This window comes from Lissotriton vulgaris, chromosome 2_1 (assembly GCF_964263255.1).
Source record: "Lissotriton vulgaris chromosome 2_1, aLisVul1.2, whole genome shotgun sequence".
In the NCBI taxonomy this organism is placed as follows: Eukaryota; Metazoa; Chordata; class Amphibia; order Caudata; family Salamandridae; genus Lissotriton; species Lissotriton vulgaris.
The window spans coordinates 1,058,830,308-1,058,850,142 of NC_141687.1; the positions used below are offsets into that span (position 1 = coordinate 1,058,830,308).

At 45.1% G+C, this 19,835-nt stretch overlaps 1 protein-coding gene across 13 annotated transcripts in view; it reads right to left on the minus strand.

Moving 5' to 3' along the window:
- The window catches only part of FMNL2 (formin like 2), a 566,092-nt gene that overhangs the window by 256,074 nt on the left and 290,183 nt on the right, over nt 1-19,835 (minus strand). For all 13 annotated transcript variants that reach the window (XM_086956698.1, XM_086956700.1, XM_086956695.1 and 10 more), the window contains exon 2: nt 10,656-10,739. In XM_086956698.1, coding sequence (XP_086812824.1) covers nt 10,656-10,739 — 84 coding nt within the window. The remainder of the gene's footprint in view (nt 1-10,655; nt 10,740-19,835) is intronic.

Sequence of the window (19,835 nt, forward strand, 5' to 3'; positions counted from 1 at the left end):
GCACTCCACCCGGTCGTGCTTCCAGCGCTGGGTGACTTCCTCCTGACCCTACAGGAACGGGATATAATACTCGGAGGAGACTTCAATGCCACAATAGACACCCTAGCTGACAGATTCCCGGCGATGCCCCCGGCCGGTGGTCCTTCCCGTTTCCAGCGATTCCTGACTGCCATGGGTCTAGTTGATATATGGAGGCATATACACCCCAAGGAGAGACAATACACTTATCACTCCACTGTCCACAACAGTCTGTCGCGGATTGACTACTTCCTGGCACTGGGGGATGGCCTACAATACAAAGATACCATAGACATTCAGCCTAGAGGATTATCAGATCATTCTCCGGTCACATTAACGATATCCACTCAGGAGAAATTGCGTAGAAGAATTTATCCCATACATGCTGCGTACCTTAAGGTCCCTAAAGTCAGGAAGGCGCTAAAAAAGACGACGACACAATATTTTGCAGAGATTGCTGCCTCGGTGCAGTCCTCTGCAATTCTGTGGAGGCATATAAGGCGGTATTTAGGGGACAGGCTATAACATCAATCACAGACTATAAACGGGAAAAAACACTTGAACTGTCCAAGCTGGAATTAGCTCTGCACGACGCGACAGTGACGCATGAGGCAAACCCTACACCGGACACGTCACATGCATTATGCCTTCGACAGCTGCAGTACACAGAGCATTTAAGGAACCAGACGATGGGGCAGATAACTGAAACAACGCACAGGATATACGACATAGGGGACAACGCGGGTTGAATGTTGGCATGGCTGGATAAGAAGGGAGGTAGCACCAGAGGTATCCAAAGAGTGAGGGACGGGTTGGGAATAATCCACACAAGCCCCGAGAAGATAGTGGAGGCACTAGCTGACCACTTCGAGGGAGTATACACATCAGATAGGAAGTGTCAGCAGACATGGCCCGGGCTGCGCTGGACCATATTCAAACTCCGACACTGCAGCCGGAGGCCGTAACAGAATTAGAGGCTGACATCACTACGGAAGAAATACAAATGGCCATAAGAGTGGTAAAGCCCGGTAAGGCACTCGGACCAAACGGCATCCCGATAGAGTGGTACCAGGCCGCATCAGAGAGGCTCAGTGAACACTTACTTGCTATGTATACAGATAGCCTGGCAACGGGAGAACTCCCACTGGATCAAAGAGTAGCAACCATCGTCGCAATCCCCAAACCTGGGAAGCCGCCAGAGGAATGTGCATCCTACCGTCCCATATCCCTGCTCAACGCCGAAGTTAAAATTCTGGCTAAACTCCTAGCTACCCGACTGATGTCACACCTCCCTAACCTCATACATCCCGATCAGTCCGGGTTTATGCCACACAGGAACACTGCACTGAATCTCCGCAGGGTACATGGTGTGCTGGCCAGGGCGGAATCACTCTCTGAACCGACGGTCATATTAGCACTTGATGCGAAGATGGCATTCGATTTGGTGGAATGGAGGTACCTGTTCGAGGTCCTGGCTCACCTGGGTTTCGGACCCAGATTTATAGCATGGGTCAGGCTACTTTACACTACACCAGTAGCAAAGGTGGTGGCAAACGGCCACATTTCGCGAACATTTCCTTTGGGGCGAGGTACCCGACAGGGATACCCCCTGTCGCCATTGCTCTTTGCAATTGCTTTAGAACCGCTGGCGACCCTGATACAGTCGACTCCACTGCTGAAGGGGATCACCTGTGCAGAGGGATGGGAAGACCGCCTTTCGCTATACGCAGATGACATGTTGGTATACCTAACAGATCCGGAACGTAGTATACCGGCGCTCTTGACCCTTTGTGATGAGCACAGGAAGGTATCGGGCTACACGCTGAACTGGGCTAAGTCGGAACTGTATGCTCTGAGGGGTCCAACCCCAGCTTTGAGCGAGGACCAGCCTCGGATTGGTAACGCGGGCACTCGGGCAATGCCCGAGGGGCCGGTGTCTGAGTTCCTGCTATGGGCTGCTATTTTGAGCAGTCTGGGGCCGATTTGGGCGGTGTCTCTATTTTCAGAATACAGCCACCGGCCCAGTGGGTGGCTGAGTGGCCTTTCTGCAGGCAGATGGGCGCTCATTACCACCCCCCTTGCCACCAACACCACCGGTCCCCCACCCCCGGTTTAGCAACAGGCAGAGGTATCACTCCCTTTGTCTCCTGGCCGGCCCCTTACTGTATGCACATACTGAGCGGAGCAGGGGGCCTCAGTAGAAGTGGCCTCACTTGTTTTCAGGTGTGTTTCACTAGTATAAACTAATGCGTGCTTTTTTTTTAAGCCCCCCTCCTTTTCAATCCACTTACGCTGAAGCAGTGATTTGAGGAAAGGCATTATGCAAATGGGGGCCGATTTTTTTTGTGTGCCCGGGACGATTTTCAATCCCAATCCGACCCTGGCGAGGACTGCCCCTTACGAGCAACAGGCTCCTCCTTTGAATACCTGGGCATCCATGTCACCATGGACCCAACGGAATTTGTTCGGAAAAATTTGACACCACCCATGGAGCGGCTTAAGCAGGATGTTAAGTTCTGGGCAAGGCTGCCCTTGACACTGCTGGGCAAGGCAGCACTTTACAAAATGATGTAGCTGCAACGCTTCTGGAACGTCCTGGAAAATACACCATACCCGGTGGCACCAGGATACTTCAGGCAGGTGTCAGCGTTGGTGGCTGGTCTCATGTGGATTAACCGCCCGGCACGCATTGCTCAGGCTAAAATGCACAGGGGATGGTACGATGGGGGGATCGCATTGCCGAACTTACAATTATATTATTGGGCGGCGCAGCTGAAACCCATCAACCAATGGCTTCATGCTCCCCAAGATGACCCAGCATTCAGGTCCGATAGAGCACAACTGGGCACTAACAGTTTACTGGTACCTCTCTACGACCAAAGCGTGGTGCGCAAACTGGTGGGGCCCACGAGACTTACCGCAGCGTTGTGGCACACGACACTGGCGGCACTAGGATGGAAAGGGCGAATTACTAAGCTCACCCCATTATGGGATTCCCGGGCCCTAGGAAAACTAAGACACAGCAAGGGCTTTTCCCAATGGGAAAACATAGGTATATCCACGGTGGGAGACCTATGGGAAAAAGGCACTGTAATCCCCTTTGCCCAGCTACGACAGCAATATGAGCTGGGATCCACGGAGTCGTTCCGATATGTGCAGATTCAACACGCTCTGCCTAAGGCCATCCCTCCTGAGGCTGAAGTACCAGAGGCTTCTCCGCTTGAGGATCGCCTCCTTACTGACTTCATGACAGAACATGCAACCTCCCTCACATACCGCAAACTCATTAACAACTTACCAGACCCCACAGTAAAACTGAGAGACAAATGGGAGGGAGACCTAGGAGCAATGGACGAAAACGAGTGGTATGAGGCGCTGGCGTCACCAAAGGAGATAGGCATCTCTGCAAAATTCCGGCTCATACAGCTTAAAATGTTGCACAGAGTATACTACACGAGAACGACACTGCACCTAATACAATGTGCACAACATCCATACTGTCTTCGTGGCTGTGGGGAGGAGGGAACATTCTTCCACACTATATGGGACTGCCCACGCATACAAGAATATTGGAGACAAATAATACGCACAGTATCTCAAACTGTGGGGACATCCCTGAGCCTGCTAAATGTTTGGGAACCCATCGATTTGTCCAGACACGGTCAACAATGGTCCACATTCGGAATGATGATAGCCAAACGTGATATAGCGCAGAAATGGGGTGCGGTGGAGACCCAACACTGACACAATGGTGTATGAACATGGACAGGGTGATGATAACGGAGAGGGCAGTGTACACTAGTAGGGCCTGTCCGAAAAAATGGAATAAGATTTGGGCCCCGTGGAATGTGTTCAGAGGGGAGATTTGCGAACCCCTACAGGAAGAAGATCCAATGACATCGGATGAAGAGGGGGAGGACGAGTAGCAAGAGGGAAGCAGAATATTTGAATCGGATGCAATCTCGGGAGTGGGGAGGAGTGGGACGGAGGGACTGACAGAGCGGGTTGCGGGGAATAACACACACACCACCTACTCTCAGGAACTACGGCTACGGCCGACCCTAAGGTGTAAGATCTGTTCTCCTTTGAAAGGACCTTCAATGACAAGGACAGTGCATTTTTTACCTCATGTACCTGACGATCTAAATGTGGTTTCTTCATTTTATTAAGTTGTTTATTGTTATAAAACAGAAAACCAGACCTAAACAGATCAGTAAACCCACTGCGAATTCTGTACCTTCATAGTATTGATGCGCAGCCGTACCCCCGGGTTGACGGCCAATGTGCTGTGTTATTCTAAAGATATAATACTTTCGTGAATGTGTAGCGGCCGGCCCCAAGGGTTGTAGGCCAGAAGCTGTGTAAGATTACAAAGGTGCAATAAAGGTCTTGGGGGAAAAAAGAAAAAAAAATTGGCCTAGTTAGATCGGAGGGTTCTTTCCAATATTTGGGCATTTACACATAACACTCTGAAAATGGCTTAGTAACATTCTGGAAAACACTTCCTCTCTCCGCTATGGGAACTTTGCAGTACTCAAGATGGTAATTCTGCCTTGCCTCCTGTATCATTTCCCAGATACCCCAGTACTCCTTATCAGACAGTTATTTCATGGTTTGTACACTCTTCTGGGAGACATCATATGGGGTAATTGTCCCCACATGGTTGCCGAAGCTGAACTCCAACTTCCAGTTGGTCAGGGTGTACTCGGTGCACCCAACTTTAAACATATTAGTTGGTGGTGCAACACCAAAGATTATCCCGCTGACTTTCTGACCTGTTGCTGAGGGAAACAAGCAGTGCACTTGATCACCGTATGACCCTAACAGAATTTCATAGGATGATACTCCCTGGCATCAGGCCTAAACATAAATTCCCTGCATGGTATACGTGGTACAGCGACGAATGGCCAATAGTTTGGCCCTCACCAAACACCTCATACCATATGCCCCAATGACACCACTGCTAGGCCTCCCCAAACATCATAGTTGCTTTAAGGGGAAAGATCTTCATTAGGAGAGGGTTTGCGTCACGATCTTGGGCGACTTATTGCAAAATGGTCAGTTACTACCTTTCCAATTTCTCAGAGAACAATACATAAGAGTCAGCTCCTCACTCATGGTCTTTTGATCTTTATACTTAGATCCAATTGGTGTATTCACAATACAAAACCAGACACACACATTCATACAAACATTATGTGCAATTGGGCCAGGGAGGAAATGTATTACATGGCTAAACAAAGCTTTTCAAAATCACAAATTTATTTCCTTACGAAGTGTACGAGGCACATGGGAGGCTGAATTGGAGAGAACACTCCATGACCGGGAATGGGACAAAGCACTTGAATATCCGCACACAGTCTCGCAGAATACTAGATTTAAGTTAATACAATTCTACTTTCAATTTACAGCTTTCTTTATTCCTAAAAAACATAAACAAACAATTTCTTCCCTGATGCTAACCCCTCATGGCCAGATTGTGCAGCCCTGAGAGCAGACTTTTACAACATGATTTGGAATTGTCCATCCTTTGCGGGATTTTGACAAGCAGTCAAGGAAAGTCAGTAACAGTGAGTGAGGGGGTGCCCTCCATGAGCACATGGGAGTCCTGCGATCTAGACCTACTGAGATGAGAGAGGAATAACAAAGTAGTGTCTCGGTTCTTAGTCCTAGCCCTATTGCTCGCTTGCGATGGAAATCCACCTACCAGCCCTTAGTCATGGCCTGGTAGCAGAGCATTCTCAAATGGGTGAAAGCAGAAAGTAAAGTCAGGCATAGAAAGATAGCTACAGACTTGCGAAACACTCTACCAAGGGAATGGGAAATGATTTAGATTGGCCAGGGACAAACACCTAGAGACAATAATCAATCTGTAGACACCCCCTGATAACTTCTGCGTGATTTGATCATGATACCGCCTATCAATGACTGTGTTTCTACGCTTAATATATTTGCTTACCCTATCTCGGTTCATTTTGCAACCTGTGACCTGAAATGTGGGTATTTTCTGAAAGCTTTTCTGCCATCCTTATCCCTTGCAACCCTTCTTTGGTAAAAAGCTTGGGACTTACTGTCTCTGAATTCCCCTACACCCCTTGACTGAAAGGTGCATGCAACATTTTTTTGGGTTGCAGTTTTATCTAGGACACGAGTTGGATTACAAACAGACACATTCATTTTTAGGCACAGGGAGATTAAGGGATTTGGCCAAAAATCACAGGATGTTTGAGCCTTCCGCCATACTCAAACCTGGTCTCCAGCTTCAAAGTCGGCCGCCCTAGCCTTTAAGCTACACCCTCTCCCAACATGACTTATGGCTAACCCCCGTATATAGGCAACATCTCCACATGGTTGGTATCTCCTCCCAATTCCATAAGTTAATATGCCTTAACCGTTCCTCTCCTGTATTGTTTATCTGTTTGAAAAAATACCTCCTACTCTCCACTACCTACGTGGCTTCGATTAGAATTCAAGATTCAAACGCGACTCTTCCGCAACTGGCAACTGATTCTTTTGAAGAACGAATGCACGAAAGTGTATGAACCAGTGGATAGTTATGGTCGGTTTGTAATCTTGTTGGAAAGTCCTCATTTATTTGAATGAATATGGCAATAAAGATTTTTTTTTTAAATAAGAAAACCAAGAAAGTTGGGAGCCAAGCTCCGGATCCATGTTAAAGGCAGAGTATATGAGTGCGTGGGAGTTGTGTTTATATGAGGCTACACTCCATCACTTCCAGGGCAGTGAGAAATCACCATGGAGCAGCATTGCTCTACTGACCGACACAAGGGGTGCATTGTTGAAAAATCTACAGCCCAGACTGCCACCGGGGAATAATATAAAGGTGAGGAGTCTGCAGTTAGAAGTATCCATCAGGAATGACTTGCAGGGTCGAGTAGAATGCTAATAGAGCTCACTGTGCAGCTCCACTGTATGGTGTGCTGTGTTATCCGGTTTGCAAAATGACAAAACCACCAATAGTTTCCACATTAATCTACATTGCAGGATAAAAATACATTTTAAGTTGAAATACATGTTTGATTCAAACAAAAGCAAAGTTTTCCAACCCAAAAGGGTTTAATTATTAAGTGAAAGCACATCCTGCACCATGGATTGTGTGTGTGTATATATATATATATATATATATATATATATATATATATATATATATATATATATATATATATATATATATAAACTATTTTCGGGTATGACCCAAATCAAATGTCATCAGTCCGTGCGGGCATTCGGTGTCCCATAGAGCCTTCATACAACCGGGGTAGATAACACTATAGAACTGTGGGGTATTTCAGATGTTGTGTCTTTTGTGGGCGGGTGCCAGTAAAGGCCTGCCTGCCCGGAGTCTGAGTAAACATCTCTCGACGACACACCAATGTGCGATCGCTCTTTCCCACTCCCTGAACGTTCAGATTTGTAAAAGCAAGCTCATAATTAATGCTTATTTTGCCATCTGTGACTTGTTCAATAAAGTAATGCACTTCCAAGTCACGGTTAGGTATTTTTCAAGCGTTAGACCTCAGATGCACCGCATAAAGCTCAAGGGGCAGAAAAGGGTAGGAGGTGAAATTGGACACTGCGAATGCATCCTAGGAGACTGCTAGCTTTCACTTTTGAAGATTGAACAAGTCTATTCTCAGTCAACTGTTTCAAGCCAAGAGAAGCAAGAAATCCCCTTCCATAGAGATAAAGAGACACTGCACGATGAATTCTTTCCTGTGGACCTTAGAGTTTCCAAAAACGTGGCCGCTTTCAGCTGGCCTACCGAGGAGTGTCACATATTGATCGTGTCGGAGGAGAATCTCCCGGCCTGTTCTAAATTTAAAGCCAGATTTGTGACACAGCTACAGGACAACGCCCACACTTGCCAACCATCTGCCCATTGTGTGCAAAATATTTGTATGTGGCGAACTTTGCCAGTTAAATCGAATAATATATGGCGAGTGCTGCACACTAAGACTGCATGGTAACTTCTAGCTGTGGGCTGCTTGAGGAAAGTGACTTCAAGGTACAGCCTGTCGGAGAAATGTTTGCAGGGTGGAAAAATCCTTTTTGATATTCATGGCGGCAATCATAAACAAGGCATGGTTGAGCTTCTCCGTCTGATACATCACATCGACAGTTCGAAGAGAGTTTGAGGGTTTATTTATTTAGGATGAGAGGATTGTAAAGCGATACATTAAACCTTTCAGTATAGAAAGTGGGAGCACAAGATAGGTGAGCGGCTATAGCAAAGCGCTCGAGTCACAAGGTGCATTCTGAATACTTGACTACAAAAACTCCTTAAAGTTTACAGAAGACAGAACAGTCTGGAGCAGTTAATACAGCAATTAGGACTCATCCGGTAGTTCGCCAGTGAATACGGTGGGTTGTATACATTTTGATCAGAATTACAAATGGATTTCCAGAGGGCTTAAGTGAAAAATGCCGCCAAATAGAGTTGCGTCAGAAATTTGGTGAGATTCATTCCAGAATTCTTTAGTTTTGCCTTAAATTTGTTTAAGACTAGGTAAAAGTTTTGGTTATCTCCCTCCGGTGTAGTTGCCCACTATTTGCTTTTCTTTTTGAGATATAAATTGGAATGAAATGCTCAACGGCCAGTGAATAACAGACTGAGAAGAACCCTCCACCCGGCGAACAAACCCAACAACAACATATTGGCAGGATACTGCAGCACAAGAAATGAAGGTTCTGCGCTCTAGCACCCCTTAATGTAGAACGCCCTTTAGCCAGCACGCGCTAAGAACACAGACACCTGTCCTCCAGATGAAGATTTTAAACCAAACTGTGCCTTCACCCTCTGGGCAATACCTGGTAATGCCAGGCCTCACACTCATTCTGAGGGCACTACACTATTGTGCAGATACAAGTCCAGCTCAGGCTGATATGTTCTCTTTGAAGAAGGACTGAGGGGGATTTCTATACAACAGGTCCGTGCACGAGGAGGCATTGTGGGCTAAAACCTATGGACTGGCTCCCGTAATTACCATGAACTGCAATTAATTAAAGTAGTCTGCTCATCACTTATTTATTTTCCTCAGTATGACGCCCCAAGTGTAACAGGTAAGTCCAGAATTGTGCCCCATGCTCACTGTGTCACAGGACTCAAGCTGCACCCTACTCGCAAGGTCAAAATAGGCTTAACCAGCAAGGGATTTCTTGTGAGGAAACCTGGCCTGGCAGCTCGACTGAACTGTTCCTATTGGAGGAGGAGCTAGGCTAATTTGCATATGGCTGGTTCCTGAATGAGATTGCATTGTGGGCAACAAAACCCCAAAACAATGGACTGGAATGCAGCTGCAGGCAATTACGAGGGAATTATATTAATTTGAGCATTGCACCCATCATTTTTTTTAGTTTTCCTGATGATGACACCCTAAGTGTGAAGAGTATACCCAGACGTGCTTCCCACACTGACTCTGCCAAAAGAATCTAAAGAAAGAGAGCTCAACCCCTCCCCAATATTCAGATATAAACATTCTTCTCTGTAATTAGTTCTCTTCGTGTTCAACACCATGCATGCACTTCTTTCCTGTGACATGACCAAAGACATATTGAAAAACATTTGTGCAAAAAAAAAAAGCAGCACTGTATATGACCACGCCTTCCCGCCATCATATTATAACATGTTGCAGACGAATGCCATGTCTCCAATAGCACCAACACTGTGGCCTAGAATCAGCACGTGTGGTATTTTTGAGTTGGATGGATTCTTACAGTGTAGTAATCACATAAGCATTGCTAACCGGCAAGTAACTTTTTTCCTCACTCACATTAAAAACTTGAAACCAAATCAACACTCTATGAAAAGTATGTGAAGAAGTGCCCAACAGAATGTGAGAAAGTTGAAATCTACTCAAGACAAGGAAACAGTGCAAAACAAGATGGCCAAATGAGCTTCATACACATACATGGCTGAAAATTTGGGCAGAAGACAAAGTTATGCTGTAAAGATCTCTAGACACAAGAGTCTAAACTGTCACTGTAAATTGACTTGACCCAAACTGATGAGGCCCCAACACAAGTGTAAACGTGTTCTAGTCCTCTATACAATTCAAGAACACCTCTGGAGTCCAGAGTCCTCGTCACAAAATCCTACATTTCAGCTTTCTAGCAAAAGCACACCCAGCTAGGGAAATAGAGGACAACTGCAAGAAGATCAACATTTTGAAAATTGGTTGCTTCGGAGGACTTGCATAGCCTATTAGCAAATATACTGATATTCAACATAGGTCAAGATCATCTCAGAGGTGTATCTTCGGAGGTAAAGGGATCTTGGTTGCATGGCACATCAGGGAACAGGCACTTTTGGAAAACACCTGATCAAGGTTTTTCAATGTGGCACTTATTTTGTGGTCAGGATGATGCCCAGCAAATGATAGAGTAGGATTTGTTTTAATATCCTGAAATATCAAAGTGTGTAACATCAAAAGCTTGGCATTTACATTTTAACGTTGTGATGCACTTGTTAGCACAGTGAGGGAAATTATCTTAACATAGAGAATAGCAGTGGATCTAAAATTAGTAGTTCTAGTACATTTTAATCTCATTAGAATTGTATGTGGCTAACAAACAACACCAGACTTTGACCTAGTTCTTTTACAGATATTCTAGATTACCTGATCACAGATAAGTTCCCATTTCTTTTCATTGTCGTATTGGCGCAGTAATCTTGCTTTGTCGGGTGGCAGATTCATAGCATTCTATAAGAAAAAAAATGTTTTATATTATTTAGCAACACATACTTGTAGATTCTTCAAATTCAGACAAAGTTTTTAAAATCCCCAAATCATAAAACATGAAACAGAAGCAACATTGACTTTTTCAAATTAAATTTAACAACAAAAGACAGAGTAAAAAAACACAGCAAGCAAAAGAAAATGTCAAGAATATGGGTGAGATTTAAAGTTGGGTGGTAAAGTAAATCATTCGATTTTCAGGGAAAAATTATACATTTGAGTAGCAGACAGCAGACGAATTTCCACAACCAAAATATTACCAAATTGTAGGAAATCATTTGTGACATATCCTTTATATTTAGAATTTCCCCCAAAATGTTGGGAAAGGTGAAAGTTACCAACCAAATTTAACTCAGGCACTTAGATCGCCATCAAAAGTTCACCAGAGTGTAATTATATGCATTTTATGACCACATTGAAGATGTCAAAAGCTATAAAATCAAATATTTCTAGTGCAGTATACAGAACACCTCAACCTATAATGCCGGAGATGTGTCCACGAAGAAGCAGGCGAGAAACAAGATATAGAAAATAATACATGTTGCCCAATTACCTTTGGGGCACACCAGTAGGTGGGGGGGGGGGGGGGGGGGGAAGCACTGACAAGGACACCAACTTAGTGTGATAAAGGCCGCTTTATTTGGAATCAGGTGCACCTACATAAACCCACCTGGCCTGTGCCGAACAAAACTAAAACTCGCTAAATAGCAACTGCCTAACGCCACCCCCAACATTGCAACAAAGTGTCCACATCCGCTCAGCAACCTACCCCCAACTGCAATGACCTCATTGACCTTCCTGACCTCCGCTTCCCCATCTGCCCATACAGCCCCAGGCCTCCTGTGACTACCCCCCTTTCCTTAGGAAAACACGCCACCCATCCCAGCACCTGTTCCAGCGACAACACAACTCCAGACCCTCACCTCAGATGCACCATCGACCAAGAAAGCCCCTCAAGCCCCTGGACCTCCCAGACTCGAGATGGCCAACCCCTGAACCCCCCACCACTAACGGGTAAACAGGGAGGGAGGGCGGGACAACGAGCTAGGTCACCACTCCGGCTGGCGTGTCACTGCACCTGAAATGGTGCCTTCCCTAACAAAATGTCCGGTTTTAAGCAAAACCGCCCAAGTGGACCAAAAAGGAGCCCAACCAGCCCAAAACCGCCCAACGCTACCAAACTACGGGAGCCCTCAGTGCTCACCTTCCCTCCCCCCCCCTCCCCCCCTGCTGCCCCAAATTTCCCCGGGTGGGCAAGCCTCCCGCTGGTCGGCTGCCCCCCCCAAATCCCCATTGACAAACACTTGACTACGTAACAAGAGCAAAAAAAACTAGTCTCCTGTTCAAATTTAAACAGCACACAATGTAGACAACACAAATTCTACATTGCTTTGCTTAATGATTCACTGGGAATCTTAGAAACATGCGTTTTTGTTCCTAAGTTTACTGATTCAACAACAGTAGTATTTTAAAATTCTACAGAGTAACCAAAACTGTCTATTACGCTTTTGCCTCTTCTCCATGGCCCACCAGAGTAAAGAACAACTTACCAATAGGTAATGGGATCTAGCTAACTGGGAACAGATATCACCAAACATAACAATATCTGGTACAATGTAATGCCCTGCACCCAATGTTCGACTTACAATGCATTGACTTCTTCCATATTGCAATATTCTGGCATTTCTGCAATGAGTTGCACAGTTCCTCATGCTCCAGCGGTCCTTGCGTGGCAAGGATTTTCATAGGCACAATTGTCTGAATCAATGTAAAGGGGAAGAAAAGTCCTTTTCCACTTGTGAGCGTTCGTCCAAACACGTTGGATTGGATAAGTAGGTCAAACAATTTAAGAAACTAGTCATGACTGAGCCCACACTGCAGACAGCCCTTGTGCAATGCCGGCATACAAAATGTATAAAACACTTTCAGTATCAAATATTTTTGCAGCACGCTACTCTGATGTACATTTAAGCGCCCGAGTATATACATTTGTAGTACACTAACCAGATTTACAGTTAGGAGCTTGAGTATCACCCAACTAAACCGTATGTATTCAGTCAACATTGGAAGCATGCGTCAGCCCTAAAATGTTCTACATTTATCACCTCTACATCTAAGGAGAGGTATTCAGTGCAGTGATTCATGTGGGCCATGGTTTAAATTGGTCAGCACAAGCTCTCATTTTTGTGATTCAGGACTTATTGTTGTTGTTCATTAGCAGTCTTTGACCTAGAGAAAACAGGATTAATAGAAAAACGGCTCAAAGGAGGATGAGTAGGAAAACATTCAGTTAGGGAAAACAAAAGGTAGGGATGAAAAAGTAACTTGCAAGAGGGTCGAAGTGGAATCAATACTTTGCGACCCTAGCATTTGGCAGGCTCCTGAAAACAATTATGGGTCCCTGTATAACATATATATATATATATATAAAATGCACATACTCATGATTCTGTTCACACTTTAATATATCATCAACAATAGGGCTTCCCTATCATTTGAACTCCAAAATGTAAAACAAAAGAATGTATTGGTTTATCCAAAAATAGTAGAATAGGACATGGTTATCAAAAACAACAGACTGATATTTGCGACTCAAAAGCTAAGACCAATGGTCAGTAATTGCGCATTCCAAATCACTGATAAATAGGTGTCTATGCTTTGGTACACAGAAGAACAGATCATAGGGCACAATTTTTGAGTTGGGAACTTCAGCGTGCTGAAGGACTTCCTTTCTCACTAATTCTCAAAGCCAAAACATTAACCCCTCCACCTATGTGTATTCACAGATGCTTTGGAACCGGACTCAGAATGTGCTGAAGTTTTACAGTATGCCTCGGTATTCACCTCTCATCCATGACAGATCTTTACCTCATTACAGCTTTCACCCATAGACTGCACTAATAACTAACTCGCACACTGTTCTTCCATCAGTGAGTTATGCCAGCTTTTAGATAAAGCAGTCAAAAGGTACATTTGAACCCGAGACATAACTTGTACACCGTTTGCTGCAAATATTTCACGCCAAAAGGCTTTGCATATACTCTTTGGAAAGAAGTGACACACCAGTATTCATTAAAGCAACACGCATTTGTAACCGCGATCATTACAGTACTAATAACTCCAAGGCTTGACTTGTTGCTGCATGTTAATTACTGCTTGTGTGAAGAAACATTGTCTCTCCCTCTGTGCCTCTTTAAAGTACATGCATACTTGCTTTTGGAAATGACCTGAGAGAGTCTCTAAGGGCTGCAGCATGTATTGTGACACCCTCAGAGACCCCCTACCAAACACATACGCACTGCCATTCCAGCCTTTTTGTTTTTGTGCTGCTAAAACTGAAGAGTTGACATTGCACACATCCTGGTGTGCCATGCTGACAAACCACTGACTGTGGCATAGGTAAGTCACCTCTCTAGCAGGCCTCACAGCCCTAAGGCAGGGTGCACTTTACCACAAGTGAGGGCATACCTGCATGAGCAATATGCAGGCCTAAACTACATGCACACTCGCAATGTCAAGTCCGATTTTATAATGGTCGAGCTATTTTAAGAACTTACTTGTCCATTCTGGCATCTGAAGGTAAGCTGGGAAGGAACAGGTGTTCTGTTCATTCACAAGTGAATGAGAAATAAAGATGGCATTAAAAATAGTTTTTATCTTGATACATTTGCAGTCAGTTCAAGGAAGAGGTCAAATGTCAGTTTGTCTTTTTACTAATTGCTGCTTGGAAAATTGAGTTTTTGTCAAATGAGCTGTCTGGAGATGTCAGTTTTTTTCTAACACATAACATTTAAAGTAAGCCTGTATGTGGATAGTACACTTATTTAAAACAAGCATTGGAAATGCAATAGGTCTCGCACCATTAGAGTTAGTGCTTTTAGAATTGTTTATGGGTTTTTTTGGTAAATGTTTAGCATTTTTGTTTCCTGTAGCCAATGCTAAAGAATTACAAATAAAAAAAGCCATAAACATTTCTAAAAGCTCTAACTGAAATGGTCTGAGACCTATTGCACTGTGTGAGGGTGAGGTGTTGAGGGTGAGTGAGGGTGAGCGTGAGGGTGAGTGAGGGTGAGGTGTTGAGGGTGAGTGAGGGTGAGGTGTTGAGGGTGAGTGAGAGTGAGGGTGAGTGAGAGTGAGGGTGAGTGAGAGTGAGGGTGAGTGAGAGTGAGGGTGAGTGAGAGTGAGGGTGAGTGAGAGTGAGGGTGAGTGAGAGTGAGGGTGAGTGAGAGTGAGGGTGAGTGAGGGTGAGGGTGAGTGAGAGTGAGGGTGAGTGAGAGTGAGGGTGAGTGAGAGTGAGGGTGAGTGAGGGTGAGGGTGAGTGAGGGTGAGGGTGAGTGAGGGTGAGGGTGAGGGTGAGTGAGGGTGAGTGAGGGTGAGTGAGGGTGAGGGTGAGTGAGGGTGAGGGTGAGGCGTTGAGGGTGAGGTGTTGAGGGTGAGGTGTTGAGGGTGAGTGAGGGTGAGGGCGAGTGAGGTGTGGAGGGTGAGTGAGGGTGAGGGTGAGTTAGGGTGAGGTGTTGAGGCTGAGTGAGTGAGAGTGAGGGTGAGGGTGAGTGAGGGTGAGTGAGGGTGAGTGAGGGGTTGAGGTTGAGGGTGAGGTGTTGAAGGTGAGTGAGGGTGAGGGTGGGTGAGGGTGAGTGAGGGTGAGTGAGGGTGAGGGGTTTTGGGTGAGTGAGGGTGAGGGGGAGTAGTTGAGGCTGAGTGAGGGTGAGTGAGAGTGAGGGTGAGTGAGGGGTTGAGGGTGAGTGAGTGAGGGTGAGGAGTTGAGGGTGAGTGAGGGTGAGTGAGGGTGAGTGAGGGTGAGTGAGGGTGAGGGGTTGAGGGTGAGTGAGGATGAGGGTGAGTGAAGGGTTGAGGGTGAGGGGTTGAGGCGAGACCTAAAAACCTGACGATCGTAGGGTTTAGCAAGATTTTGGGGGTGAATGTAAAGAGGCTTGATGTGTGCATAAGTGCCTCTCAGGCAATACTTAGCATGAGCCCCTTCCCCTCCAAGAACACACCCCCACAGAGTTATTTTAAGTTTGCACAGCTGCATTTCATGTCCAGATGAATACTGAGAATGATAATTTTTCATCACTGAATAGAACTGATGTAGCTTATGAAAATAACACACAGTTTAAACAAACTGGAGATATACCAATAAAATACATCTATATTATTATTATTATTATTATTATTATTGTTTCATGGCGATCATGTCCGTAAAGGAAAGTAATTTGTGTTACAGCATAAGCGTTTAAAGAGTTTGCAATTGTTTCAAGACTATTCCTATACCATTACTGTGCAACGTTTCTCTACACGGACATAACCGCTTTACTCGCCATTAGAAAGTGACACAGACTATAAGGCAATGAAATATCACACAGGAGCACACTGAAAACGTGCAAACGTCACACTTAAGACTGAAAACTTGGCAACTTTGGACAATGCGGGGGTGGGGTGCCGTGCAGACTGAATACCTGTACCAGTCAGATCCTTCAAGACTGACTCTTCGGCTGTTAGCATCAGTTTGCAAATCCCCGCCTCAATACCTCAAGTGATTGTAACATTGTTTGGACACGGGAAGTCTTTTTGCAATAAAGCTTATTTGATTCTACAGCCACGATTTCTACTGAAGACGGAGGGAAGAGAGGGGAGGGGGGAGGAGAAATGCGACACGGCGGGAAGGGGAGGGGGCGGAGCTGATTGGAATTGAATTGGTTGAAGTGTGAATTTTTTTAAGTGGGTGAGGGAATGTAACACTGGTTTGGCAGGAGAGACCACTGGGACAGAAGCAACATAGCAGGGCTGGTGGAAGCAACACAATTGCAGGTACGGAAGGAACATAGTAGGTAGGGCGGGGCGGGGCGGGGGGGGGGGGGGTGTTGTAAAGCAAACGGGTGACCGAGCAGTGAGGGGTGGAATAAAGCAAACTGACGAGCGAAACATGAAGCAGGCAAGGAATACTACTGGCAAGAAAGCAACCTGGAGGAGGTGAGGCACAGGAGTTCCAGCAGCGCATTACTGAGGCAGATAAGGGTGAAGCACATGTCAGGCAGCGCATTACTGAGGCAGGTGAGGAACGGGAGCAGGCAAAGCCCAGGTCAAGCAGCGCATCACTGAGGCCGGTGAGGGAGAAGCACATGGGTGAGCAACATGTCGCATGGCAGAGGGGGAAGAGAAGTACATGCGGGAGAGCAACACCGAGCATGGTGGAGGGGGACGAGAAGTACATGCGGGAGAGCAACACAGAGCATGACGGAGGGGGAAGAGCAGTACATGAGGGAGACCACTGCAAAACACTTGCTCACTCTGACTACGTAACAAAAATGGTGCATGAAAAGGGATTTGTGGACGGATGCAAGTAAATGCAGCCATGCTCCAGGGGAGGGGACAAATGCAAGAGGAAGTAAAGCCTACAAGTGAACCAATAAGAATGGAGCAAATGTAAATGACCAAGCAAGTCAATGATATGCGATGGACAGGTTGGAGTCCACTTTAAGCCGACAATGGTTCTTTTTGCGCACTCAAAAAAAAGGAGGGAAGAGAGGGGAGGGGGGAGGAGAAATGCGACACGGCGGGAGGGGGCGGAGCAGGTAAAATAAACAAAGAAGATGGAGGGAAGAGAGGGGAGGGGGGAGGAGAAATGCGACACGGCGGGAAGGGGAGGGGGCGGAGCGGGTAAAACAAGCAAGTGTTTATTTACATGAAGCTAAAAATCAACCATGAAATATAAACGTTAACGTTTTTCGCATTAAAGCACTTCGACATGACACCAAGCACAACAGAATAATAAACTTGTGCCTGCAATTTGCAAAAAAATACAAGACGGAGGGAAGAGAGGGGAGGGGGGAGGAGAAATGCGACACGGCGCGAAGAGAGGGGAGGGGGGAGGAGAAATGCGACACGGCGGGAAGGGGAGGGGGCGGAGCGGGTAAAACACGACGGACGTGCACGCGCTTTTAAGCTCAATGCGCATGCGCATTGAGCTTAAAAGTCACGGGCACTGCAAGGAATCGCCATGATTCCTTGCAGTGTGGATAAAGAGTGGATACGTCCCAATACTCTCGCTTGCTCGATGCGCATGCGCATCGACAGGCGAGACCTAAATATATCAAGTATTATGAAAGCACATTTTTTTGTAAATAAGAAGTGTGATGCAAATAAAGACTTGAATAGGAGCAAAACAATTCAGAACACTTTTCTTGGTTATGTGCACATGACACATATTTGCAGAAATTTGGTTTCCCAACATTGTATGTACACTATATAATTTTATCAGTAAAAGCACGTCAGTAGGAGGAAATTTTGTGGCCAATTCAATGTAAAATCTGTGATAGTTTTTAAACATGAATTGAGGAACATTCCTGCCCCGCCCTGAGGTCAATGCTATTAAATAACTAAGAGGCAAGTCAGGGGTCATGTGAATCCAATATGTGGCTAGATTTGAATTATATAAGGAGCAAACGTTTGGTCTATTAAGTTAAACAAAATAGTTTTTTCGTAGAGCATTCATGCTTATTTTCCATATTTGAAGGTGCTCGGATATGTGATAATGAAGAAAATGGCGGCTCAGTGAATAAAAATATTTGCCCACAAACACATCCTTTGAAAACAGTGTATGGATCAAGAGCATTCCAACTAGGTCGATTAGATTATTTAAGTCACTAGACCTGCAAGCCTAGTAACAATGTTATGATTTTTTGAGGCATGATATGCCCCTACATCCTTTATGGGTTCCGGAGTACAGCACTACTTGCCGAAAAAAGCGCTTTAACACCCCATCAGGGGTAACACTTGAATCCAAATAACTGACTAACCTATTAACCACTCAAATTACTTTCATATTTCACTATACTAACTCAGCACCAATCCTTTATGGGTTCCGGAGTAGCGTTCTACTCGCCGACAAAGCCCTTCGACTCCTCCTCAGGGGTAGTAAGCGCTATATAAATGTAAATAAAATACAATACAATACTACAGTATTAGGGGCAAGCTTTGCCTGCTGTCTTTCGGCATAAAGAAAATATATACAAAAGTACAGAACCGAATCCAAATGTTCACGACGTGTGACAAGTTCATATGTAAACCTTAAAAACAGAAGAAAAGCCTACATGGCACTTTAAAATGGCGAGGAGGGGGAAGTGCCCATGCCTTAACAGGCCCTCATTGCTTGCCTTTGATAAAGAGGTAAGCTTCTGCAACGCCAATTTTTCAGTGGTAAAAGGTTCCAAGACAGCCTCAGAAAACTGCCAGTGCCATGCTCTTGACCCCGCTCCTCTCCTGTCACTCAACCCGACAGAAGGTCATTCTGAGGCCATAGTGAGGAAACCAAACGAGGGGATTAGATTAACACAGGCTACTTGGATTTGTGCTCGGCTAGAATCAGTCTGTGCGCTCACTTGCCCTCTTTATATTCATCAGGAATAACTTGGTGAAAGCTTTTCCGTTTCATAAGCCGCCCTTTTAGAATGCTGTTAAAGTCACGGTTTATCTGCTTTTATCTGAAAGATAGATCCATGTAACCTCCTATTGTACTACACTATTAATTTTTTTATATGGAAGGAAATGTTATGTGTGATAACTGCAGGATATGTTTATTTAAATAAAATATTCAGTTGCTAAAAGGAAAAAAAAGCGTAAATTATGTTTAATCTGATTCAGCCAGTTTAGTAATGCAGGTAACGTTTGTGTCGGAGTGTTTTTGCAGGTGCCTCATGTGTGGAAATTTCTGGAAAATTTTAATCATGGTTTATTAAATTTGCAGCACACTATATATATTTTCCAGGTATCTTCATAGAATTATTATGTAATTAGCCATTTTTGCAGTAGAAATTCCTTCCAAACCAAGTTCAACTACAGTCTTTGCCCTAAGGGTAACATTTTGCAGAATTCACGCAAAAGTGAAATATGCAACGCGCCCCATAGATCCCTTCAAAAAAAGTACGTATATTTGCAATAAACACCATATGTCGTCTCCCCTGTCTGTCTGCCTACGTAAGGCTCTTGGGTTCTGTTATTGCTTCTGATGGCACTGATGCAAAGGGACAGCGGTTTTATGCATTACCACCCTCAACAAAATAT